Source organism: Phodopus roborovskii, unplaced genomic scaffold (genome assembly GCF_943737965.1).
Source record: "Phodopus roborovskii unplaced genomic scaffold, PHOROB, whole genome shotgun sequence".
Taxonomy (NCBI): Eukaryota; Metazoa; Chordata; class Mammalia; order Rodentia; family Cricetidae; genus Phodopus; species Phodopus roborovskii.
In genome coordinates, this window is record NW_026126540.1 from 35,245,270 (window position 1) to 35,272,643 (window position 27,374).

Genomic DNA, 27,374 nt, shown 5'->3' on the forward strand with positions numbered 1-27,374 from the left:
GAGCTGCGACGTGACTGCTCGGCGGTGTGGCTGCTGCAGCCAACGAACCCGGCGGCGGCAAGGGACGCGAGCGGGACCCCGGGCTCCGAGGAACTGCGGCCCGCGCCGCCGCGTCACGCACACTCCGGGCGCCGCGAGACACACATAACGGTTAGTCAGGGCTGAGCGGGCAGCGCGCCGCGCGGAGTCTGCGGTGCCCTTGGTGCCTTGGTGGGGTCGCGGAGTTCGGCGGGCACGCGGAGACTTTGGTCCCCGGGCCAGGGGGCGACCCGGCAGAGGGCATCCTGGGCGCGCGGAGCCGCATGGCCCCGGAACGTGGCGTGCGTGGGTGAAGGGGACCTTAAGGCGCTGGGTACAGTGTCTTTCCCCGGCCGAACCGCGCGGGCCGGTGGTCAGGTGTGGCCGCCGGGCTGCGGGAGTCGGGTCATGGTGCCCGGTGACCTTGTGAGAGACGCTTCCAGTCCAGTCTGCAGTAGCCGCCTGGAGAGATGCTTAGGTCGGAAGAGGGGCGACCTGAGGCCGGTTCACGTGGTGCACTCCTGCCGCCTTCTGCTCGGAGGGAAGGGACTGGGGCGGGAGTCATTTAGGACTCGTGGCATGTCCGCCCAGCCTCCCCCGCCTGCCAATCGGTGTCCCACCTGGTGACTTGCTAGAGTGGTGTGAGGAGCTGCGTTGCCGACCGCCCTAACAAGACTGCCGGGTTCGAGTGAACTTTGAGGAAGGGGAGAGAGGTGGGATAAGGGGCTCTTTGTGGTCCAACCTGTGGCTTCCGTGCGTGTGCCGGCGGGCACGGGGGTCTCAAGGCATCCCCGAAGAGAAGACGGAAATAGCGTTACATTTGGTTGGATGCTCGCTTTCTGGGCCAAGTACATCCTTTTTCTGAGTGCATTTTAGCCATTCTTTATGGTGGCGTATTTGGTGCTGCGAAAATTAGTTTTTGATCGCTCAACCAGGAAACGCACGTGTTACTACTTCAGTCTTTTCCCGTTTTCTAGTAGCTCATTGTAAGCCGGGCGTCTCCTGATAGTAGTTACACAGTGGCAAGGTACTTTTTTTTAACTAGCCATAACTAATTTTTAAATCTTCAGGCATTACTCGACATAGACTGAAGGTGTGTAGCTCAGTGGTGTAGAGTACCTGCCTGGCCTACCATGCCTGAGGCCCCAAAGTTTGATCGCCAGCTTTGAAAGAAAAAAATATTCTGGTTTTGTAACAAAATGAGTACATGCTGACGTGTGAGATTAGTAATTGTCTGAGAGTTTGGACAAGGGTGGATAGGAACTAAATCAAGCAGGGTTGGTTTCTTCCTTTCTTTTCATTTCAGCTGCCAACTATTCAAGGTAAGAGAGAGACTATCTCATTTTTGCCTACTTATTTTAGTTGCTAAATGGTGCTCTTAAGTCCAAGTTTTTGGCGGTGTATGTGCAAGATAGGTCTAGGCCAACTTTTATCTTCCAGTTGCCATAAGAAATGACCAATACTCCAAGACATTCAGATTATTTATCTGCTTATTTTTGCTGTGTGGGGTAGGGGTGGGGTTAAAGACAGGGTTTCTCTGTGTCTCTGGCTTGTGCTGCCATGCCCAGGATTAATTTATTTTTAATTTGAATATCTCAGTAATTTCATTGTGGGTTTAAGTAGGTACTGTTGGTTTATCAAATTGTACTGACCTTGTTACATATGCAAGTTCTTAGTTTGAGGAGCATTTTGAGTGTTTTAAAGATTTAGCTGAAGATTTACATAATCCTAAACACTTTAAAAGGTGTGTGTGTGTGTGTATGTGTGTGGATACCCATAAACTTAGGCAAAAAAATAGTAGTAGATTAGTATCTTTCCAACTTCTTAAGCCCTTCATTCCCATTGCGATACAGTTTACTTCCTATTATGAATTTGTATTCCATTTAAGGTCCAGATCTCTGTATGTCTAATTGACTGTTGCCCGTGAAGACTGGGAATATAAACTTGAACACAAGGAAAACTGAAAATTGTCAATTGAGGAATTTAGGATTCAGCAGTGAATGGATTCTTACCCCTGGAGTTTGTAGTCTAGCTGGCAAGCAGGTATAGTTAAATACTCAGCTTGAGTTTTAGGGCAAGTTACCATGGGAACAAATACTGTATTGTGTGAGTGGGAGAAGATACTCAATTTAAGGGAACGATGGATATGTCTCTCTGAGGAAATACTATCTGAGGTTTGACCAAGGAGTGGGAGCTAGGTGTGCATAGGTGGTGATAGGTTGAAAGGGCATTTCAGACACTGCTGGGGGCAATGCAGAAACTGAAAGAATTTCACCAAAATCTATAGCCGAAAGAGGTCAGAGAGAATGGGAGGGAAAGAGGTGTCAGCTCAGGGAGGGCCTTCAGTCCTTTTAGGACGAAGGCTGAGCAAGCTGCAATCGTAATTTGAAGTTGTTTGAAAGCTTTTTAGGGATGTGACTAAGCAGATCTGTGTTTTGAGAGTATTATTCTGGGCATCCTGGAAAGAGGAGGGCTAGAGGGGGTTTCTTAGGGTGTTACCATATGGGAATGAATACCTAGTGTGAATCCTCAAAAGGGAAACAGATAGGTTTTGGGTAGGGGCTATGTGGTGGAGACAGATGCCAGAGTGGAGTTCAGGATGTGGCTCAGGTTGCTACTGGAGCAAATATAAGGTTTATTTTCACTTTAACCAATGGGAATGCTGAGGTAGTGTGACTACACCAGAACTGCCCAACTTTTAAAACTCATGGATAAAATTCAAAGCTACTTCTGCCCACTTGGTGAAGCTGAAACTTTTTTCCTCTGCCCTTCTCTACAGTTGAGTATGGAAATTTTAATTCACAAGTTGAACTACTAGTGCTTAATTGTTATTCCTACCTACTTTCCCCAGCTTCTGCTTGATTGTTGTGAAGCAAATCCTAGATGAAATTATTTCAGCTCTAAATATTTTGGTACATAGTTCTAAAAGAGAAGTTTATTTTATGTATTTGTCATTATTGGTTTTTCAGGACTGGCTTTCTCTATGTAGCCCTGGCTGTCTTAGAACTTGCTCTGTAGAGATCAGGCTGGCCTAGAACTCAAAACAAATCCTCCTGCCTCTGCCTCCAGAATGCTGGGATTAAAGGCATGTGCCACCACCACCTGGCATGAAAGATTTTTTTTTTAATTTATTAAATTATTAATTTGAGATCTAGGTTCTCATGTATCTCATGCTGGTCTGGAACTCAACAATATATCAAAGGTGACCTTGAACTCCTGATCCTTTTGCCTCTCTGGGATTATAGGTTTGCACTGCCACACCCAGTTTATGCAATGCTTTGGATCAACCCCAACTTATAGTCACAGCTATCTGGAAGATAGTCTTCAGAAATCCATAATCACATTATCCTACCTTTAAAAATTAACATTATCAAATACCCATCAACATTCATATTTTCCCAAGTTGAATAATTGGTTCCCTTGAATACAAGCAAGGTGTGTTATAGGTTCTGAAATCTATAGGTTCTTCATCTAGAGAACTTATTTGAAGGAAACAGGGTTTTTTTCTTCTAGTTTTCCCCATGTGGGATTTTGGTGAATTATATTCATGGCATAGTTTTAACATGTCCTAGTTTTGCATATCCTGCTGTCCTTCATATTTTCTCTATTTTGGAAGCTCATCTGAAGACTTGAACAGTCAGGGTTTTACTTCTGAGTAAAGGTTTGGGCAACTTCAGTAAATTTCACATTTGCTATTTCTATTTGGAGACTGATGGGGTTTTCCTCTTTCAGCTATATTCACAACCTATTCTATCATTTCACTATGGTTTGAAAAGGCAGTCATTGAATTGCACTTTGTTTTTACCATTCCTCCTTAATTTATTAACCAGAACACCTTTACTAAAGGTGTAGTCTGAAGGAAGGGGCATTAAAGCACAGTGAGGTAAGGTCCCACTGTGCAGCATATATGTGTGTTGGAGACCCCCTCTTAAAGCCTTTATCCCAGCACTCAGAAGATAGAGGCAGGCTGATCTGTGAGTTTGAAGTCAGCATGGTCTTCATAGTGAGAATCAGGACAGCCAGGGCTACACACAGAGACCCTATCTCCAAATTGGAAAACAAATTGGGGTGGGGCATACTTCCAATCTTAATGCTGGAGAGTTAGAAACTTAAGATCCTTTAGACTCTCTCTTCAAGCTTGCCTAACCTGAGCAAGCTCTAGGCATAGTGAGAGACCTTGTCTCAGAAACCATGCAGACCTGACTTCCACAGGTACAAGCACCTCCATGCATGTGTAAACACACACATTTTCATGGTTTCCCACTTCCTACCATATTAATTTGTCTGGATAGAATTAACCTTTCTGAGTCAGGGTTTACTCTGCAGCACAGTCTGGCATCTGGAACTCCACCTGCCTCTGTATTCTAAGGGCTGGATCAAAGGTGTACACGACCATGCTTGGCAAATTAAATCATCTTAAGCATATTGTTCTAACTAGCCTTTCAGGGTTCTGTATGCTCTTTATCTAACAAAGTGGCATTTTCATCCCTGTAATTTCATTCCCCCCCCCTTGGGGGGAATGGTGGAGGGTCATGGATCTTTCAGTAGATCTGTATTGTAGAGTGTGAGCCCTGGAATCATGCAAAGCTCAGTGTTCACATGGTCACAAAATGAGCTCACCTTCACCACAGTAACAAGGGCTTCAAAGGCTGAGCCTTTGAAGGGTAACACTGACCATAAATAGACATGCAGGATCGGTTCTGTTTATTTTACACTACCCTAATTAAAACCCATAATACTCTATTTGATTTGACAGATTTAGCATTTGCAGAGAAAAGAACTTAAAAATGTTCTGGTATTCTAAGTTGTATAACTGATGGTTGAAAAAATAAGTCTTTTCCATTGTTCTGTTTTACCTATATAAATCCTCTAGGGGTGCATTTTGTGTGGGTTTTGGATGCTGAGGGTGTATTGCTTACTTTGCTCATAGTTGTGACCAGATTTTGCTCATAGTTGTGACCAGATACCTGGCAAGAAGCAACTTAAGGGAAGATAGATTTTTCAGCTCAGGTTTTGTGTATTACATCATGGGTGGGGAAGGCATGGCAGCTAGGAACCGTGGCAGCAACTCACATCTGGGCCAATCAGGAAGGGTGTTACAGTCCTCTAGGCCTGCCCCCTAAAAACCCACTTCCTCCAGCTAGGTCTCACCTCCTAAAAGTCCCCCCTTAGCCTCTCAAAACAGTCCCACCAGCTGTTGACTAAGTGTTCACATACCTGAGCCTGTGGGGAAGGCTTTGCTTCCAAACCATAGCAGGATAGAACCCAGTACATATCTGAGTGAACAGAAACATGGGTCAGCTTGTGGAGGCAGTTCTTTGCAGGCCTGACTACTTGACTTAGATTCCTGGGTCCACAAGGTGGCAGGAGAGAACCCAACTCTGGACAGCTCCTCTGACCTCCATCGAGTGTGTCCACAGCTTCACATGCACATTCTTTCTCTACTCTTTAAATAAAAATTATAAAAGAAAACATGATACAGTTGTGTTTGTAAACTGTCTTGGAGAGTGAAGGTTTTTTAACTTAGTTACTAAGTTCAAGTTGGGTTTTCATTTTTCTTTTTTTTTTTTTTTTTTCCTTTTTGTTGTTTTTTGGTTTTTTTCAAGACAGGGTTTTTCTTTGTATCCCTGGCTGTCCTGGAACTTGTTCTGTAGACCAGGCTGGACTTGAACTCCAATCTGTCTGTGTCTGCCTCCCCAGTGCTGGGATTAAAGGTATGTGTCACCACCTCCCTGCTGGAAAGAAGTGTGTGTGTGTGTGTGTGTGTGTGTGTGTGTGTGTGTGTGTGTGTGTGTGTGTGTGTTGGGTGTTCCTATGGAAGACAGAGTACAACTTGCAAGAGTTGATTCTAACAATGTGGGGTCCTCAGCATCAAACTTACTTTGTCAGGCTCATTGGCTAGTGCCTTTATTTGCTGAGTCATCTTGTTGCCCAGTTACTGAGTTTTGAGAACCAAAGCAATGTTTTTACCTGATTTCTGTTTTCCTCTGGGGAGGTCCCCGTCCTTGTGGTCCCCCCCCCAATCCTGTCACTTAACGTATAGTCTACAGACTAATCTTCAAGATGTGTGGAATTCAGGTTTGTTAATTTATTGGAATTTCAACTATGGTCATAGACTCCGTGTGTTAGCAGCACCCATGACTTAGAAATACCAGAAAAGCTCATACCTCATCAGCTATTAGACAGGACTGAAATTGTCACTGTTTCCAAATTACTGTGGTTATTATTCTAGTACTTCATAATGTCCAAATAAAATATTTTGATAGTCTACTTTTGAATTTTATTTTGTCTTTATATATTTATACACTCATTTTTTGTTTTTTAATTTATTTTTATTTAATGCTCATTGGTGTTTTGCCATGAGTGTCAATTTCCCTGAAATGGAGTTACAGTCTCTTCAGCCCCCCTCCCCCCCCCTTTTTTTTTTTTTTTTTTTTTTTTGGATTGGTTCACTTTGTAACCTAGGCTGGTCTTCAACTCTCTATTCAGATTACATTGACCTCAAATTTATGGCTGTCATCCTGCTTCAGCCTCCAGAGACTGGGATTATAGATGTGCTCTGCCATACCTAGTTTTTTAAAGTGTATTCTGATGAATTCCACAGGTTTTACCAAACTGACACAGGAATTTGACACTCTTTATGGGAAAGATTCCTTCTGTTAATCCTGTTCCCCTGTGAGAGCAAGCTAGGCATAGACCATAATCCTACACAGATCTTGTCATTTGATTCTGTATATAATTATGATATTACAGATTAAGTAACTTCTTCAGCCACATAGTGATTTTCACAAATTCAGGCAGAATAGTTAGAAGGTGATGTGCCACCAATTGTGTATCTTAATTTGACTTGGATTTTCTGGCCCTGTTTTCCCAGTAGGTTCACATCAGGAAATGTACTTCAAGTTTATTCAGACCTGTCTGTCTGAAAAATCCTTGCAAATTGGAAACACTTCCTTCCTTCATCCTGTTGTGATTAGAATATTAGTACTTATTCTATAAGCACTCTGTTACCTAGAAATCTCAACTGAGTGGAAGGGAGACAAGTGGTTTAATAATTATTCTAATTTGAGGAAAATCAAGGACGCATTTGGATATTGTATATTCCAACAAAAAACTCAGTAATTATTTTAATGACAACATAGTATAAGGTTTATATCATCAGCAATTAGGAAGGTTATTTAAAGGCTGGGCATGTGGTTCAATGGTTGAGTGCTTGCCTAGGGTTCAATGCATTTAACAATAAGCCCTCTACAAAAAGCTACACACAAGATACAAGAGTATCATGCTTGAACTGACAAAACTACAGTATTTACTTTTCTGGGTTGGGTTTATTTTATTCAGCTAGTGTCCTCTGGGTCCATCTATAACCAGATTTTATTTATTTAGGCTTAGTAATACTCTACTGCATGTACCATTAACGGACCTTTAGATTGTTTTTATGTCTTGACTATCTTAATTTTTAAATTACTTGTGTGGATGTGTGCAGGCCTATGTGCCACAGCATTCATGTGGAAGGCAGAGGACAACTTACCCTTGAAGATTCCAGGGATCAAACTGAGATGGCCACACTTGCTTCAAAGTACTTTTACTCACTTAGCCATCTCACCAGCCCTTGTCTTGCCTATTTTTGACCAATACTGCAAAGCATGTGGAAGTAAAGATATATCTTTGACTCCCAGAATCCTGTTCTTAGAAGTGTACATCCAGAGGTATGATGGTTGGATCAAATGGTAAATGTAGTCTTGATTTTTATTAATCTACATATTGTTTTCCATAGTAGCTAAACCATTAATAATAGTCTCCTATTAATATCACCTGGGCTTGGTGGTATGTGCTTTTAATCCCTGTATTCAGAAGGCAGGGGCAAGTAGAAGTTTGTAGAGACACGTTACACTTTGTGGTGTTTATGTAGTATGAATATTGTACATTCTATATATTTCTGAAGGTTGTGTTAGTCAGGTCTACTTTTAGTCAGAATTTAATCTACTGTTAATCAGAATTCTACTTTTCATAGATGTACCCCCCCCCTTTCTTGGGGAGGTGGAAGAGAAGTAGTAACTAAACCCAGAGCCCTGTGCATGTTAAGTTATATATTCTGCTACTGAGATTCATTTCCAGACTAATTCTCTCTCTCTCTCTCTCTCTCTCTCTCTCTCTCTCTGTGTGTGTGTGTGTGTGTGTGTGTGTGTTCATAGTCAGTTGAATGGTGCAAAAGAAGACAAAAGAACAGATTTCCTAGTCCTTGAAACCAGGAGGTTAACTTGGGGCCACTTCTTCCTTATAAGCCAAGAAACTAGATCAAAACAATTAAAAACAGGAGGCTGCCATGATAGCAGCTTTGTGGCTCTGAGGGCCTGAGTTTGAAGCCTAAACCTTGTTTATGCATAGTAATGTACACTGAACTTTTTTTAAATTTATTTTTATTTTATATACATTGGTGTTTTGCCTGCATGCATGTCTGTATGAGGGTGTTTGGGTCCCCTAGAACAGGAGTTACAGACAGCTGTGAGCTGCCATGTGGTTGCTGAGAATTGAACCCAGCTCCTTTGAAAGCAGCCATGCTCTTAACCACTAAGCCATTTCTCCAGCCCTAGATACTTTGTCTTTTTACATTCACAAACTAGCTGTTGTCCCCTTAGGAAATGGGAGTTAGGTTTGTTGTACATGTTGGTATGGAGAGTACAGGGAAATTAATACCATTTCCTAGGGGTTTTTAAAATAAATTTTCTCAGAGAGTTCAGGGCACGGGAGCTGGAATATAACTTTGGCTTCTAGATTTGCTTACTAAAATGCATTCATTACCCCCCCCCCATGTCTATGTGAGTGTGGATGCACTCAGAGCTGGATGGTTTAGTGTTTATGAAACAACCATCCAATATGGGTGTTGGCAATTGAACTCAGGTTCTTTGCAAGAGCAGTATGTGTTAACAACTGAGCCATGTTTCCAGCATGCTAGTATAATTTTGTTGTTGTTTTTGGTTGGGTGGGGCAGGGTCTTACTATGTAGTCTGCCTCTGCCTTCCAAGTGCTGCGATTAACAGTGTGAAATTATGCCTGGACATTTCGGCAGGTGGATCTCTATGAGTTAAAGGCCAACATGGTCTATACAGTTAGTTCCAGGACAGCCAGACCTACTTAGTGAGACCATATCTTGGAAAAAAAAAAAAAAAAAACAACAATAAAAACGCCTTGTTTCTGCTGTCAATTGAAAGTAGTAATGTAGCGCTTATTTCCTAGTGTCTGTTACCTGTTCTCCCTTCTCCCTTTTGGGTTTTTATAGTCAGTCACTGACCCAAGCATCCACCTCCTGAGTGTGCTGGTGCTTCTGGCATGCCCCTTGTCCTTAGAAGGCACATCTTCTAGTCACTCCTTCATATGCTTTTTAATCCCCTGTTACTTTTAACACATAAGCTGATGGGGCTACTGTACACTGTAAGAATAAAATCTTAAAAACTTGTTCTGTTGTTTAGTCTCTATTTTTAATGTGAAGTATGTATGTGTTCCCTTTTCCTGAACTCCAGATCTAGTCCTGGGATTTCCTTGGGGATAGAAAGAGAACTGCTGTGTAAGACAGAGGATTTTTTTAATCAGAATTTTTGTGAGTTGTAACATAATGGTTGTGATAAAATTTGTGTAAATCTGTTTCAGAGTTTTTTATTTTATCCCCCCGAACTATTTTGGATTCTCATTTACTTGTAGATCTTCTTAAAGTTACTTAAGTTGAAAATACAGATACTGTAGAAAAGATATTATTAACTTGATGAGGCAAGTCTTCGTGACTAAAAATTAGAACTGCCTTTTAATTGACAGATCTTAGCTGGCAGCTAAGGACAAAGTTTTATCACGTCCAGCACGTATTGCTGTTCTAGTCAGGGCTTGATGCGTTAAACAGCACTGCTCTATGTGTGTAGGTGTTATTCTGTATATGTAAATACTCTTCCTTGAAATGAATTAATCTTTTATGGTTAGAAGAAGGAAAAAGAACTGATGCCTGGAGTACCCATACTTAGCAGATTTAAATTTGATAGCATACCTAGCAAGAATAATCCAAAGGCTTGTATTCAGGTAGGACTTTTAAGTAAAAACAGTATTTTCCAAGAACTGGTACCTGAGGTCTTTCTCAACCCACCCCTGTTACAGAAGTGTGTGTAGCTTACTCTTCCCATTGCTCACTGAAGTAAAAATCTCGGGGCCTAAACTTGTGAATGCATAGCCAGAACTCCTTGGGGAGAGAGAGAAGGGAAGAAAGCAAACCCTAATGTTTTTCTTTTAGCTGGATTCTTAACATACATGTATATATGCATTAAACATGGAAGCAGAATGGAGATCGATTCATCATTTTAGTAGTTATTTGGAAAAAAATTTATGCTTGGAAAGAAGGTGGCTGGCTGGCGGGAATGGGGGTACAACTATGAGCAAGTTGTGTGAGAATGTCAGTGAAGCTTACTGTGTACACTGCTAACAATTGACGTGTAGGAAAAACCCTGTAATTCCAGCATTTATAAGATAAACATAGAATCAGGAGTTTGAAGTCAGCCTGGGCTGAATGCTCAGTCCTCACTCAAGGCAACTGATTTTTTTAAAAAAGATACTGGAAGAGCCACTAACCTTATTTCACATGGACGGTTCAAAGTGTCTTTTCTGTTTTCCTAGTTAAGTTAGGGTGGTTGTCACACTGATGGGTGTCTGCACATTTACTCCAACTGAAATCTGTTTCACTTACTTGGTTGTAGGACTAGCCATTTTAGAGTATCTGGTGTTTGTTTTCCATAGAGTGGATTGGTTAAATGTTCACTGCCCAATGCTGCTAAAGAGCCATTAAAACACACACACACACACACTCACACACAGAGAGAGAGAGAGAGAGAGAGAGGAGAGAATAAAGTACAAAGAAACAAAAGGGTAGAAACTAAAAACAGAAGACTAAGAGTAGGTCCATTGGAATTGTGGGAGTGACATACAGGGGTCTCATTATGTACCCTTCCCTGGCCTGAAACAGCAAAACCCAACAAGATAGTTCCTTTGTCACTCAGATGATTAAAAGGCATTCAGTGTGGTTCTGTATCAAGAGCCAAGCAAATATGTCTGTTACTGCAGAAAAAGGATTTGTAGAGGCTGTTTTGTTGCTGACATTTTTTTTTCTCATTTTTATATCCTTCAGATACTAGATTTGCACTGCATTTTGGGATTCATCTACACTTAAAATGCCACCTGCAATTGGAGGACCAGTTGGATATACCCCCCCAGATGGAGGCTGGGGGTGGGCAGTGGTAGTTGGAGCTTTCATTTCTATTGGCTTCTCTTATGCATTTCCCAAATCCATCACTGTCTTCTTTAAAGAAATTGAAGGTATATTCAATGCTACTACCAGTGAAGTGTCATGGATATCATCCATCATGTTGGCTGTCATGTATGCTGGAGGTGAGTACCCACGATGATCTGCTCTTTAACTTGAATTAGGCAGCCAGAGTCTATTCTTTGGTTGTTTTCTTTTGTTTTTCAAGACAAGGTTTCTCTGTGTAGCCCTGAAAGCCTGGAACTCACTCTGTGGACCAGGCTGCCCTCAAACTCAAGAGTTCACCTGCCTCTGCCTCCTGAGTGCTGAGTCTGTGTTTAATGTCTTACTCGTGAGGTCGGTGCATTGAGGCTGTGCTTGCTGAAGCTATGTATTGAGGAGTGTGCTTTCCACCCCTGATAACGCTGGCAGCTCTTCCTTCCTTCCTCCCATTATGGCGTTTTGGAACAGAAATGAATGTGTGAGGAGCTTGAGTGTTAGCTATGTTTTGAAAGCTCTGGTAAAATGACATGTGTGAACCTTGTTCCTCTTGCTCTCTGGCGGACAATTGAAAAGTAAAGCATCTTAAATATTGAGTTGCAAGATTTTAAAAAGTTAGTCAAATGTCTGGAATAATACAGTTAGTTCAAAGTCTCAAAGTCTCGGGTAAAATCTATAATTTAAGGACTGGGCTTGTCCCATAGGCACAAAGAGGTAAAGACAACTGACACCCCTGTTGGCTGGCATGCACACATATAGGTGTTCACACACCAAAAAAACCCAAAGCTGAGTAAAATCCTCCCTTGTTCCTATGATATTGTGAGTTTTAAAAGCATTTCGGCTATATTTAAAATTGAATTTTATCATCCCTCCCCCTTTTGTTTGCTTTGGCATGGTGTGGAGACTATGTAGAAAGTAAATTGCTTATTTAAAACACTGTATATTTTACTGGAGACATCAAACCACAAATGTAAAAGTTAAACCTACCATAAAACTTGAGGTTGTTTAGTAGGAATTCTGGACAGTGTTTTTTTGTTTGTTTGTTTAACCTGGGAGACAGTGTTCCATGTTGTCTTGTTAGATATCTAACAAGATGGTTTTTAGTAACAATTTAGTGTCTTGGATTACATTTACATGGAGCTCTTTAATAGCCAATGCAAAGACTCTATTATACATTTTAACTATGAATAACTTAGTTGGTATCAGCTTCAGCAGTTCTTACTAAGTCTCTTGGGTACATTCAGCTCTGGCTCCATGTTGTGAATATAGAGAACACAACATCTGGTATTCTTTTTGATGTAATAAGCCCACGAAACAGCACTGTGTAGTTGAAGTCCTAATTTAGTTAAACATAATTAAGTTGGTTGATTTGAAGAGGAATAAATGGACAGGAGCAGAAGTCTGAAGACCTGAATTTTCCTCCTGTACTTTTTTTTTTTTTTTTCCCCTTTAACTTTATTTATTTAAATGTGTGTGTTTTCTCTGTGTTTGCTTGTGTATTGTGTGAATTCCTGGTAACCGTGGAGGCCAGAAGAGGGCTTCATATCCCCTTGGACTGGAGTTACAGTTGGGTCTGAGCTGCCATTAGTGCCCAGGTTCTCAGAGAAGCCAGTGTTCTCACCCAGCTGCGCTGTCTCTCTAACAATCCTCTTTCTTTCTTTCTTGGCTGGCCATTGTATGTATGTATGTATGTATGTATGTATGTATGTATGTATGTATGTATGTATTGGTGTTGCCTAGAATAACCTGACTGGCCTCAGATCCTCTTGTCTCTGCGTCCTGAATTAAAGACTTTTCACTCTTGTCTTTAACTTTGTTAGCACAGATCTGTTTGGGCTATTTTAATATGTTCTAAGAGAAATTTTCAGAGCTAAATTATATCACTTTAAGATTTTTTGTTTTTATTTGTGTGTCTGTGTCTCTGATTTCGTGCATGTGGGTGTAGTGGCCTCAGAGGCCAGAAGACAAAATTGTATCCCTTGAAGTTGGAGATGTGGATAATTGTTAAACTGCCTAATGTGGGTACTGGGAACTGAACTCAGGTCTTCTAAAAGAGCAGCAAGTGCTCTTAGCCACATAGCTATCCCTCTGGCCCCAGACATTAAGGTTTTCAAGGGATAGTAGTCTTTAAGGCTTGGATTCTAATCTTCCAGGATCAATATAAGCAGATTTTGATTATGGTAGCCAAAAGAAATTGGTATAAACATCCAGAGGCAAACCAGAATGCCATTCATATGTTGTTCTTAGCTGCCAGAGCTTGGGTGTTGCTTGCATTTCCTCAGTGATGTCAATTGCACTAATTGTACATGATGCCTTCCTGTGGGGATGGTGGTTTCTTTGTTCTCACCCAGTTACATTTCTCTAAGTTCATGTGACAGTGGGCCTATTAACTATTTCTTTCTATTTTTGATGATAGTTAATTAGGACCATTCTTTTCTGAAATCACTAAATGACAGATTGCTTGTCATGAACTTTGGCAGGGTTCTTATAAAATGGGTTATTCTGTTCGATTGGTTTGTAAATCACTTACCCCTAAGAATTTTCATCACTTTACAACTGTCAGTCCTTTAACCTGTGCAGTCTGGTTTTTGTCTGCTTGCTGAAGCAGCGTGTCTCTAGCTGTGTAGACCAGGCTGATCTTAAAGTCACAGACATCCTCCTGCATCCGCCTCCACCACACCTGGCCAAATAGAAAATATTTTAGTGCTTTTGTTGTTTTTACCTTCTTGATATTTCAGATATTATAAAATTGATAACTCTAATTTTTAAACTTCATAGAACAACAGTATGGCAATATTTATTATAGGGTTTCATATGAAAATATTATACAGATATTCTATCAGTGTCCAGTATTTCCACCCTATATAAACCGTAAACTTAAAGTTTTCAAATGACCTGTGACTTCATGAAATGGCTCTTTTCATCAGAGCTTCTGAGGTCCTGTTCTTTGTAGCCAGTGCCTTCCAGCTACCTCACGTGACAGAAGGGAAGATTTTTTCCCTCAGGCCTCTTTCATAAAGACACGTAGTAGATTCATGAGACTTTGAACTACTTGTTTCCTAAAGTCCCTGGCTGTCAATACTCTTGCTTTTGGGTTGAATTTTAACATGAATTTTCCCCCCTCTGTGTGAGGAACCCAAAGCCTTGCTTATTTGCTGGAAGCAGGCAGGTTAGTACCCTATAATCATTCTTTCCACAAGTTCTTATCTATTAAGTGTGAAACTCAAGTGTTTTTATAAATAAATGAAATTGAATACCATTCATTTTATAATCAGCAAAAATTACTAGCTTCTTGTTTGAAGGAACCATGCCTCACACAAAAACATAAAATGCAATTATCAGGCTTATGAACCGTGGGAAGATGTACATCATTAGTTTTATTAAGAATTGTGTTATAAGACTGGAGATGTGACTTGATGGAGTCCTTACTCATCATGTGTGATAGCTTACATTTCTCTAATACTTAAAAAAAAAAAGAAAAAAATGGCAGTTTTATTTAGCTGGGCATTGATGGCACACACCTTTAATCCCAGCACTCAGGAGGCAGAGGCAGGTGGATCTCTATGAGTTCGAGGCCAGCCTGGTCTACAGAGCAAGTTCCAAAACAATACAGAGAAACCCTGTCTGAAAAATATAAATAAATAAATAATACAGTTTTAAAATATCATTTAATCTGTTCACATAGTTAGCCTATCGTTTAATTCCTGTTATTTCTTTTAGTTTTTTTGATGCAGGAACTCAGCCTAATCTGGCCTCAAACTTCCTGTATAGATGAGAATGACTGATTCTCCTGTCTGTTTCCATACTTCTGTAATTACAGGAGTACTTCTTGCCATTGCAATTGCAGCTTTGTGCTACTTATACCCATCTTCCTGCAAGCATTTCTTCACATTGGTACCATACAGGGTTAGAACCAAGTCATTTTAATATATTCAAACAGCTAGATTTGCAGGGAAATTTTTTCTCCTAGTTTGTCTTTTCTTGTATGAGAATTTATACTACTGTATTGTTTATTTCCTCTTAGGTCCTATCAGCAGTATCCTGGTGAATAAATATGGCAGCCGTCCAGTAATGATCGCTGGTGGCTGCTTGTCTGGTTGTGGCTTGATTGCAGCTTCTTTCTGTAACACAGTGCAGGAACTTTATTTGTGCATTGGTGTCATTGGAGGTGAGCGGCTACTGCTTAATGTCATATTTATTGTCACTATTTGATAATATACTGTCATTTTAGAGACTGCTGGTTAACTGATGGCTCAGTGGGTAAAGGAAGATCTTGAATCTCCCTTGACCCACATGGTTGATGTGAAGAATGAACCAACTCCACAGGGGTGGCCTCCATTCTCAAACCATGGCATAAGAGCATGCACACACATACACACACACACTATTTATTTGGTTGGTTTTTTGAGACGGTTTCTCTAACTATCTCAGCTGTCCTGGACCTTGCTTTGTAGATCAATCTGGCTGTAAAGTTATTTTGTTTTTTAAGAGGAATAAACTATTGCCATACAATATGTAGTTATTATTAATTTTAATTTGTGAGATAATTGCATTCTTTTAAGACTAGACAATGGTAGCAGGGCCAGGTGGTATATACACCTTTAATCCAAGCACTACAAGATACAGGCAGGCAGATTTCTGTGTTTGGGATAGCCAAGCCTACACAGAAAAACCCTGTCTCAACAAGCAAGAAGAATAGACAGGGTGAGATTAATTTATACTGTGATTCATGGAAGGGTCGCCATTGGTTCTCTCTTTATTTCTTTTTCCCAAGAGGAGTAGAGTTTTTGTTTGTTTAGTTTTTCAAAACTGGGTTACTTTGTGTAGCCCTGGCTGTTCTGTAACTTGATCTATAGACCAGGCTAGTCTTGAACTCAGATCTACCTGTCTCTGCTTCCTGAGTGCTAGGATTAAAGGTGTGTCTCACCACGTCCAGATGGGGATAAACTTTTAACTGGAATAGTGTGCTATGCAGGTAAGATTTCTGAAGGTTAAGGGTATTCATTTCTCTCTCTCTCTCTCTCTCTCTCTCTCTCTCTCTCTCTCTCTGTCAGTTTGTTTGTTTGTTTGTTTTGGTTTGGGTTTTTTTTTTTTTTTTTTTTTTTTTTTTGAGACAGGGTTTCTCTGCATTGCTTTCAGGCCTGTCCTGGAACTCACTCTGTAGACCAGGTTGGCCTCGAACTCACAGAGAACAACCTGCCTCTGCCTTCTGAGTGCTGGGATTAAAGGCGTGTGGCACCACGCCTTTATTCTAGATAAACCTACATTCCAGGAAAGCCAGGGATACACAGGGAAACCCTGTCTTGAAGAACCAAAAGAGCAAAAGGAAATGAACATGTCGATGTTCAAATATATACTGTTTCTTCAGTACAAATCTAACCTTTTGGTTTGTTTAGACCAAAAAAGGATGAGGTTTTATTTTATCATCATTTTCTTTTGTTAATTGTGTATTATAAACAGCTTTTCATCTCATTCAATATTTGAAACAAAACAAAGTTTGCTATGTCCAGCCCAGCTTCAGGGATTGAGCTGATTGGGACAGTAAAGGAATGGAGAGGACAGACACATGAGAAGAAAGCTGAGGTCAGCAGTTCTGAGAAGCTCACCGTGGTTGTTGTTACATACAGTGGAACACGGAGGCTTGGGGTGGATTGTACACAGCTTAATCAAGGAGACAGGATTTATAGTGTGTAGCTGGATCAGCCATACAGGGTTAGCTAGGTCACATGCATCCAATTCCCTGGAGCTGGAGTCAGAGGTGATTGTGAGCTTCCCAGTATGGATGCTGGGAATCCAACCCATCCCTCTGCAAGAATAGTACATGCCCTTAGCCACTGAGCCATCTTTTCAGCCTCACTTACTCTTCTGTCTTGCTTGGTAAGTAATTTCAGAGATACTTCTGTTTATGACACTTATCTTTGTTCCTGTCCTAGGTCTTGGGCTTGCTTTCAACTTGAACCCAGCTCTGACCATGATTGGCAAATATTTCTACAAGAAGCGACCACTGGCCAATGGGCTGGCCATGGCAGGCAGCCCTGTGTTCCTCTCTACCCTGGCTCCACTTAATCAGGCTTTCTTTGGTATTTTTGGCTGGAGAGGAAGCTTCCTAATTCTTGGGGGCCTCCTACTAAACTGTTGTGTAGCTGGATCCCTGATGCGTCCAATAGGGCCTAAGCCAGGCAAGATAGAAAAACTAAAGTCCAAAGAATCTCTTCAGGAAGCTATAAAATCTGATGCCAACACAGATCTCATTGGAGGAAGCCCCAAAGGAGAAAAGCGATCAATCTTACAGACAGTTAATAAGTTCCTGGACCTGTCCCTGTTTACCCACAGAGGATTTTTGCTGTACCTGTCTGGAAATGTCGTCATGTTTTTTGGACTCTTTACCCCTTTGGTCTTTCTTAGTAATTATGGTAAGAGTCAGCATTACTCCAGTGAGAAGTCAGCCTTCCTCCTTTCCATTCTGGCTTTTGTCGATATGGTAGCCAGACCTTCCATGGGACTTGCAGCCAACACCAAGTGGATCAGACCTCGGATCCAGTACTTCTTTGCTGCTTCTGTGATTGCAAATGGAGTGTGTCATTTGCTAGCACCTTTGTCTACAAGCTACGTCGGGTTCTGTATCTATGCAGGAGTCTTTGGATTTGCCTTTGGTTGGCTCAGCTCCGTGTTATTTGAAACACTGATGGACCTCGTTGGTCCCCAGAGGTTCTCCAGTGCTGTGGGCTTGGTGACCATTGTGGAATGCTGTCCTGTCCTCCTGGGGCCACCACTTTTAGGTATAGTATATCTCCCTACATTTTTAGTTTTGTTCTGGTTATAAAAGCAGCTCTGCCTTTAAAGCACAAGTGAAGAATAATAGAGTACATTTTAGTACTAGGCAGAAGAGTAGCTCTTTCCTAAGATGAGAGTACATGGGCGACTGTCCTAACCACTGTGTGTATCTTGGATCTAGAATTATTTTAGTAGCAGTTTTATAAGTGAAGTCAAAAGCTTCAGGAGGTGGGATAATTTGGCTCACTTGCATTAGTTTATCAGTCATTGTATAATTTGAGAACTCAGGTTACCGAACTCCTTTGTTTTGTTTTTCATTTTTTTCAAAGAGAGGTTTCTCTATAGTACTGGCTGCCCTGGAACTCAACTCTGTAACCAGGCTAGTCCCAAACTCAGCTCTCCCTGCCTCTCCTTCTCAAGTGCTGGGATTAAAGGGTGATGGTACACACCTTTTATAAGGACTGCCTGGACCTCCTGTCCTGTCCTGTCCGTGTCCTCCCTCAAGTGCTGGGATCATAGGCTAGTGCCACCAAACTTATAGATGGCTTTTGATAGTGTCCCTTTCCAGTTCTCCCCAGTGAACTGCTAAATCATATCAGTTTTCATCTCCCACTCTTTCTAATCTGCCCCCTTCTCTGTCATGACTACCATCCTTCTACAAACATTGTCCAGTTCCCTAATGTGGCTTCCAAGGGTGCAGAGTTTAGCCCTGTCTCTCCAACCTTGTTTCCTACCCTTGGCCTCTTGCTCTCTGCTCTAGGACCCACCCTTGCTTTCCTGCCCACACCCCTGTGCCTTTGCACTGGCTGTTCTGCCTGGACCCTCTCCATCCTCTTGTTCTTGACAGATCTGTCTTCCTACTCTCTCAGCCCCCAGGTGATGCTTCAGAAGCAGCAGCACTCCTCACTCACTCACTAGTGTCTGCCACCCATGTTCTGGTTCAGAACTCTCTCTGTAGCACTTGCCAGTTTGTGCAATAGTTAGCCCTATTATAGAGTTCCATTCACATTGGTCAGATGGCTAGGTTTCGTTATCATCAGACATCACAAACTTTTGGGAGAGGATGTGATGCCATTTTCCAAATTGTTTGGAGTAGAGAGGCTTCCTGTAGCACAGAGGTGGCGGTGCAGGCCCCAACTCAGGCTCTGTGTTCCCTTACTAGCCTTGTGACCTTGAAGAAGTTACTTAATATCACTATGCTTGAATTTCTGTAACTGCTGGAAAATACATTGGGGATGTGGTGCTTGAGAGGGTGGTGTTAGCTACAGAGCAAGTGTTCTGCAGAAATGCTGATAGAGAGCGTTGGCCTTGGTGACTAACATTGCTCTTTTTTTGTGGCCTTGGACACTCAAACTTCCTTTGAATTGTTTTTTCATTGTGCATTAAGAGAATGGGTTATAATCCCCATCTTCTCATTCAGATTTGCCAAGAATTGATTGTTTCCAATTAGAAAATAGAAAATACATGGGCAGTCAAAATCAGACACTGTAATAAGAAACTTTAGCAATTCATTTTTGTGCTAATGTGTTGTTTATGGGTTCTTTGGAGGTTGGTTTGGCATCTTTCTGAGAGGACCTTTACACTTTGAGTGGGAGAGGTGTCCTTATTGGCTTTTACTCATGTAGTCTTGTCTTCTGCATCTTTAGGCCGCCTCAATGACATGTATGGAGACTATAAATACACATACTGGGCTTGTGGCGTGATCCTCATCATCGCAGGTATCTATCTCTTCATTGGCATGGGCATCAATTATCGACTTGTGGCCAAAGAACAGAAAGCAGAGGAGAAGCAGAAAAAGGAAGAAGGTAAAGAGGACGAGATCAGCACAGATGTTGACGAGAAGCCAAAGGAAGTAACAAAAGCAACACAGTCCCCGCAGCAGAATAGCTCTGGAGACCCCACAGAGGAGGAGAGTCCCGTCTGAACTGAAGCATGAATAGAGCAGTGTGTGACCCAAGACATCTGAAACCACTCTGCTGGCCTCTAGTCTACCAGTGGTGCTCAATGCAGACAGTGGACATTTGTGTGGAAAACCTACCAGGTGTTCATTGGTGGAATTTTGTTTTGTTTTGTTTTGTTTTTGTTTTTGTTCACTCCTTACCAATGCCGGAATTGAAATTTACTATGCTTTAGGTAGGGAGTGGTTGGGAAAGGATATGGGAAAGAAGTAGGGATTTGTTTTTGTTTTGTTTTAATCTTAGCTTTTAACAGTGTCATGAAGATTATAATATGTGCCTTAAGTTTTAGTTTTAGAACTCTTTAGAGAGCCTTAACTTTTAAAATCATTCTGCTGAATTCATCTATTTTAAATGTTTTAAAAGGAAAAATAACAACTAACTTGCTTGAGGTAACTCTAACCTTAATCTTGTTTTGTTGTTGTTTGTAATACTTTGTCAGAAATTGTTACTGGAACATTTATGGATAGAAATATTAGTTAAAAGTTGGAGGTTTATAAAATACTGACTAAAGTATTTTTCTAGCATCATAGTTGCCTGTGGCGTAGGTGCCTGCTAGGTATATATTTATGAAATTTAAAGCATGAAATTCTGGAAGCATCTTGGCTGTTGTAGCCATAGTCTGACACCTGCTGGGTACTTCTCAGATGCTTACTACAAGCCTAGTGCTAGAATGTTGTCACTAAATTACTACCTTTGCTCCTGTTCAGACTGAGACATTAAGTGGTTAGAGGTCATTGCCATTTTTGATATCTACTGCAAAAAAGTTAGTATTAAAATCTACAAAACATTATTCAACACAGTCTGATTTAATATAGACAGACAGGTATTTCAGGCATCTGCTGAATTCAGCTTAGTTTTCCAAGACCCTAGTCATGATATAAAACTCTTGTAATCTTGGAGTATGTGTGGGTTTTGGGAGGTTTGGTGGTTCTGACTGAGGATTGAACCCAGGGCCTCAAGCATGCAAAGCACATGCTGTACCACTGAGCCACATCCCACAAGCACCCTGGAGTCCTCCTTAACCCTGAGACCTTTGATTTTTGATAGTTCCATTTATATTCTAGTTTAGAGCCGTATGTGAGATAGTCAGTATGGACTAAATGTGTGTGCTATTTTTGTTTTTTACATTGTTTTTCAGTATTTGCAAAACCAAGAGGGCCAGAGTTTGGCCCCAGGGAAGCCAATAAAGATAAAATAGGGAGGGAGTTTGCTGAGTTCACTTGGTTTCAGTAAGTACCCACCTCCCTGCCACATACAGCAAGGCTTAAAGAGAAACTTGTATCATGCTTTGAATTATTGGACATAGCCTTACCTCTACAAACCTTAGCTTTCATGACCCTTTTCACTTATCTAAAATATAGAAAATGGGTTCAGTGTAAGGAAAGGAGGAAGAGTGGGCTGGATTGGAATTGTAGTATTTTTTTTTTTATCCAATGTCTTCTAAATAGAGGCAGAAAAGATATATGACACTGAATTGTATTCAATGCATTTAAAATACCATTGTAATTGAGAGGGTGAAAATATCCATTTAAAACCTTGTAAGAAGACGACTTTTTCCAAATAAAACATTTATTTTATTTTTAGAAAACAGTTCTCCCACATGTTTATTTGAGAGACATTGTGCCTTCATTTTTTTATTTTCATTTTGACCTTTGCTAATGCTGAATTGTCCGGTTTATATGCCTTGAGACTTGTGCATATGGTTTACTGTATGTTGTTTTCTCCTTTATTTACACAGGCAGGGAAGGATTTTAAGTCCACATGTCTTCGACTGCTGTCACCTAATGCAGTTAGCTTTAAGACAATGGAAAACTGCTTTGCAATATATGTTGTGACAGGGTTTTAGAGAGGAGACCTTGAGAGTTTTGGTAGACATTCCAGTTTAGACTCTGCTATCTTCTGTGAAGCCATATTGAAACTCAGTGAACCTTTTCCCCCCCTTTGATGGTGCACACCTTTAATCCCAGTCCTGGAGAGGCAAAGGCAGGCAGATCTGTATGAGTTCAAGGACAGCCTGGTCTACAGAGCGAGTTCTAGGACAGCCACACAGAGAAACCCTGTCTCAGAAAAAGAAGAAGGAAGGAAAGAAATTTAAAACAAAATGAGAGTTTCTGTCAATGGCAGAATTTGAAGAAGCCACATCTATTCTCAGATGCTGAAGCTGCATTTGCAGGATAGGTGTGCTGCCTGTGCTCAGGGTTGAAACCCAGGATTTATTTATGTTGCACGCTCACTGTCACTCTTCAGAAAGGGGTTCTGAGCTGATAGTCGAAAGCCAGAGCTGCTCTAAAACTGGAACTTGAAACTAAACATTTTTGGTAATGATTCAGTAGTAAAGCCTGTGTGACACTTAGCACTGCCCTTCTCTGCCCCTCCTCATTCATTCCCTGTGCATTTATTGGCTTAGCTGTTCTGTAAATGAATCCTGGGGGGCAGTAGGCTCTCTGATCCTTGCCCATTACTCCTTGATACTGACTTCATTTGGAGTTTTGTTTCTGTTCACATGGTTATATTGGCTGTTTGATAAGATGTGAGTATAAGCATGAACCATCACATACAATACAGTGGGAAAATTGAGAAGCAATTTCAAATCATTGTACTGTAGACCACACTGCATAGGGTCACATCCTAGGCAGGGCTTTCTCCAACCCCTCCCATGTATTTTCTTCCTTGTTCTCATTCAAATTCACGGCCTCTTCTTTATAATTGTTACATGTGTATATGCCTGAATACAAAATACAGACTGCTCAGTCCATATGATAGTACTTGTGTGTTTCTTAGGGATGACCATTTGGTATTGAATAACTAGTTTCTCTGCTCTTCCCACATTAGCATGCCTGTCGGTGTCCTTGTTCATGTATCTTAGAGTCTTACTCTATGGACCAGGCTAGCCTGGAACTCAGATCCTCCTTGCTCTGCCTCCCAAGTTCTGGCATTAGAGGTGTACACCATCATGTGTTGAATTTCAGAGTGAAAGACTAGGTATTGGTTGCATGTTTATCTGAAAACCTGAGTATCTTGAGTCTCACTCTCCCTAGCACACAGTTTACAATACAGCAAATCAAGTCAGGCACAGTGTCTGGAAGACATGAAGAAAGAAGTTAATGATAGACTTGGGTAACTGAATGAATGTGTGAGTGACTTGACGGGAAATAACAACCCAAGCTTGCCAGGCCTGAGGCCAAGTTGTATCTGGGCTAGAGATTGGTGGGGGAGGGTGTAGTACATTGCTATTTGCCACCCTTTCTTATGCAGCCCTGGCTGCCCTGAAACTCAGTTATATAGACCAGGCTGGCCTTAAACTCACAGAGATACCCCTGCCTTTGGGATTAAAGGCTTTGCCCTAGGCTTTTAGATTCAGTCACCATTTACTCCATTCTCTGGGCAAGGATGACATGAACTCAAATGACTCAAACGTGCAAAGGATAGCATGTGTGAATACAGAGTGTGGAGGTTGAGTTTGTTGTTTTTTTCCGTATGTATATGTGTGAAATCTGTAAATTTGGACTCAGGTACTCAAGCTTGCTCATCAAGCTCTCTTATAGTGAGCTGTCACCCCAACCCCGTAAAAGTGTCAAATATGAAGAACATTAGTTTACTTTGTACTGACTTTTAACCCTGTCTGGGTTCAAGTTGAGGTTCAAACAAGTTCCTTACCCTCCTTGAACATCAGTGTCCCACATCAAGTATTAATAGTTGGTGTCCACCCCCGGGGGTTATAGGAAACAAGTTCTTTGCAGTGGTCTGTGGCTCCTTGTTCATCTGTTCTAATATCACTTTACCTCTACGGGAAAGAAATGCCCTGCTCACAGCAAATATAAGAAATATAAGGAGTAACTGACTTTGGCTAAAATTCAAAGATGGAAACAATTTTTCCCTACCACCTCCATGATTTACTTGTTTTGCAGTACTGGAGGTAGAGTACAGAGCCTTGTACTCACAAGGCAAACATTCCACCACCAGTATATGAGAGGGGTTGGTTTGGTTTGATTTGTTTGGCTTGTTTTAATTGTAACCCACCACCATGCTGTTTTATTTACCATACAATTAATTTCCTTGCTATATGTTAGGAAATTGAACCCCAAAACACATACTAGGCACATGTTCTACCACTGAGCCCTAACCCTAGCCTTAGAAGAAAAATGTAATATGGCCTTGGCTTTCAAGAGGGGATTAAAAGAGAAATCCTCATGTGTTTGCTACAAAAAAACAGTTGTCTCTGAGCAAATGAAGCCAGAGTTAAGTGTGTGTTACAGGCAGAAAGATAAACAGTTTGAGCCAGTACACACCTATAATCCCAGCACTCAGAGGCAGGCAGATCTCTAAATTCAAGGCCAGCAAGTTCTAGGACAAGCTCCAAAGGTGCAGGGGAAAAGTTTGAGCCAGGGAAGCGAAAGGGATAGCTCAGGGCTAAAAAAGATTCTTGACCTTTGAGATTTCAGGTTTGATTTCACAACTCTTCCTCCAAGTCTAAGGGTTCCCACACCCTCTTCTGGCCCCTGAGGGTACTTGTACTTATATAATACATAATTAAAAATAAAAACCAAAAAGCTGGAGGTCAGTATTAGCTTTAATTCCAGCACAGAGGCAGACAGACAGGTCTCTTGAGTTAAAAGCCAGCCTTATCTGCAGAGCAAGTTCCAGGACAGCCTGGGCCATACAGAGAAACCGTGTAGTGGGGGGAGGGGGGGGGGCTAGAAGTCAGCCTGAGCTACAAGAAAACCCTACCTCAAAAAATTACAGTTTTGGGAGACAGGGTTTCCTCTGTAGCCTTGGCTGTCTTGGAACTGGCCTTACTCTGTAGGCTAGGCTGGCCTTGAACTCAGAAATCTTCCTGCCTCTGCTTCCCAAGTTGGTTGGTTGTTTAAACAGGCTGGAGTTGAAGTCCATATCCTGACCAGTCAGGTTATTGTTTTCCTTCTCCAATAATTGCAATCCGGGAAAATGGAGATGAGCATGACATGTAACTCAGGACTGGATGAAAGCTGTGGAGTAGAGTGCATTATCAACCTCCCAGGCTGACCCCAAGGCCTCCTTCCTGCAGGCAGATGTCTGCATTCCTCTGGTTCCCTTCTGAGCAGCCAGCCCAGGTGAATGATTAACTCAGGAGGCCAGAGGCCCACACTCACCCCCTCAGTGTTGAACATTACCATCCTGCGATCAGCATCAGAAATAAACACTAATGACACAGAAGGGTAGGGCTGAGAATAGCTCAGTGATAGAGTTGCATGCCTTGCATGCAGTAGGCGACAGGCCCAGTCCCTAGGACAAACAAAAATATCTTAACAGGTAACCTACAGCCAACTCTCCCCACCCCCGCCTTTTTCTTTCTTTCTTTCTTTATTTTTAATTATGAGGATCTTACATATTTTAGGCTGGTGACCTCAAACTCACTGTGCAGTTAAGGTTAACCTTGGAACTCACATCCTCCTCCCTCTAATCCATACTGGGATTCGAGGCATTTGCCATGTCTGGTGCTGGGTATTGAGCCCAGAATCCGATAGGTTCTGTTTTAGCACTATCAGCTGAGCTATATCTGCCCAAAGGTGCTTTTGAGCAAAGTCACTTGAACAGGATATTGCTTCGAGGAGTGAGAACATGCAGCATACTGTTGCGTGTAAGGTAGTTTTAAAAACCTAGGTGCTGGGCATGATGACTCATGCCTGCAAAACCAGCCTTTAGGTTTGGGGGGAAGGATTTTTGTCAGTTTGAGGCCTGGAGGCAGCAGAATAAAATAGTTGGTAAAGTGCTTGCCTCACAAATAAGACCAGAGTTTGAGCCCCAGAATACATTATTACTGGTCTGCTTGCAATCCCCAGTGCCTGGGAGGAAGAGACTGTAGCGCTGGGCTCACTGTCTAGCCAGTTGTAGCCTAATTGGTGAAAGCTAATGAGAGACCCTCTTGGAGGGAATGAGATGGTGCCCTGAGAATGCCGCGTGAGGCTGTACTGTGCATCCATGTTCAAGTGTGCTCACTCCCATACACAAAACAATGTTTTGTTTTTTTTTAAAGGAAGAGTCCTTGAATATTCTGTGGTGCCATGTGTCAAATCATCAGTCAAGAGCCCGAGAAACACTGAGTAAAGAGCAATTGGTAAGGACTTCCCAAATATATTCGCCCTCTGAAAGAGCTGAGTCTGCATCCTGCCTGGTCAAGCATCTCCCTTGTCAGAAGAGGCCAGAGCAAGAGCTGGAGATTGTGGCAGACAGAGGTTCTGGAAATAAACAGGAACAAAACAGGCCAAATCTTGGGGATCTCAGGGCCAAACTCAAGCATCCCACACAAAGTGAAGTGGCTTCTGTCCCCAGCGATGCATAGTCCAGTTTGTGATCCTTTCCCTTGGCTTTGAAATTCATAACATGATTGTTTTTTTTTTTTTATTTGTGGATTTCCTTTGCTAATATGCTTTACTGATTCCAGAACTAAAACTTAGCATTTCCTGATCTTATGCTGGCCAGATCCCAAGAGGAAATAGCTAGAAGCCATTAAGAGGGTCACGGAGGAACTGGGCTGGGATTAAAAGTCACCTGGCGTGGGGACAGTGTGTGTGTCACCTGGCGTGGGGACAGTCTGTGTGTCACAGTCTGTGTGTCACCTGGCGTGGGGACAGTCTGTGTGTCACCTGGCGTAGGGACAGTGTGTCACCTGGTGTGGGGACAGTCTGTGTGTCACCTGGCGTGGGAACAGTCTGTGTGTCACCTGGTGTGGGGACAGTCTGTGTGTCACCTGGTGTGGGGACAGTCTGTGTGTCACCTGGTGTGGGGACAGTCTGTGTGTCATCTGGTGTATGACTGTGTGTCACCTGGCGTGTGGACAGTGTGTGTGTCACCTGGCGTGGGAACAGTGTGTGTGTCACCTGGCGTGGGGACAGTCTGTGTGTCACCTGGCGTGGGGACAGTCTGTGTCATCTGGTGTGGGGACAGTCTTGTGTCAATACAAAGAAGCCTGTGATTGCTGTGGCTCTCCCCTCTCTCCATTCCTTTTCAAGGCCTGGGTGCTTTTGCCAGGCTGTTTGTGTGGGATGTTTAGAATGGGAGCTGTGTAGGTGGTAGATAACATTTTTCCTTTTAAATTCCAAGTACTGGGCCATGAGATAGCTCAGCTGCAGAAGGTGCTTGCCACCAAGCCTGAACAAACCCCAGAACACACATGGTAGGACATTGTCCTCTGACCTCCACACCTCTCTCTCACACACACACACATACACACACAATGTAAATTTACAAAACTAAATTCTCCTTAATCCCAGCACTCGGGAGGTCTCTGTGAGTTTAAGGCCAGCCTGGTTTATATAGTGAGTTCTAGGCCAGCCAGAATTACTACATGGTGAGTCCCTGTTTCAAAAAAA

At 42.0% G+C, this 27,374-nt stretch overlaps 1 protein-coding gene across 1 annotated transcript; it reads left to right on the top strand.

Annotated features, from left to right (window-relative positions):
• Positions 1 to 21,613, top strand: Slc16a1 (solute carrier family 16 member 1). The gene is made up of 5 exons (XM_051199316.1): positions 1 to 150; positions 11,180 to 11,439; positions 15,318 to 15,461; positions 17,227 to 18,072; positions 19,714 to 21,613. The coding sequence occupies exons 2-5, from the start codon at positions 11,223 to 11,225 to the stop codon at positions 19,989 to 19,991; spliced, it is 1,485 nt and encodes a 494-aa protein (XP_051055273.1). The 5' UTR covers positions 1 to 150; positions 11,180 to 11,222; the 3' UTR covers positions 19,992 to 21,613.
• Positions 21,614 to 27,374: the final 5,761 nt, after the last annotated feature.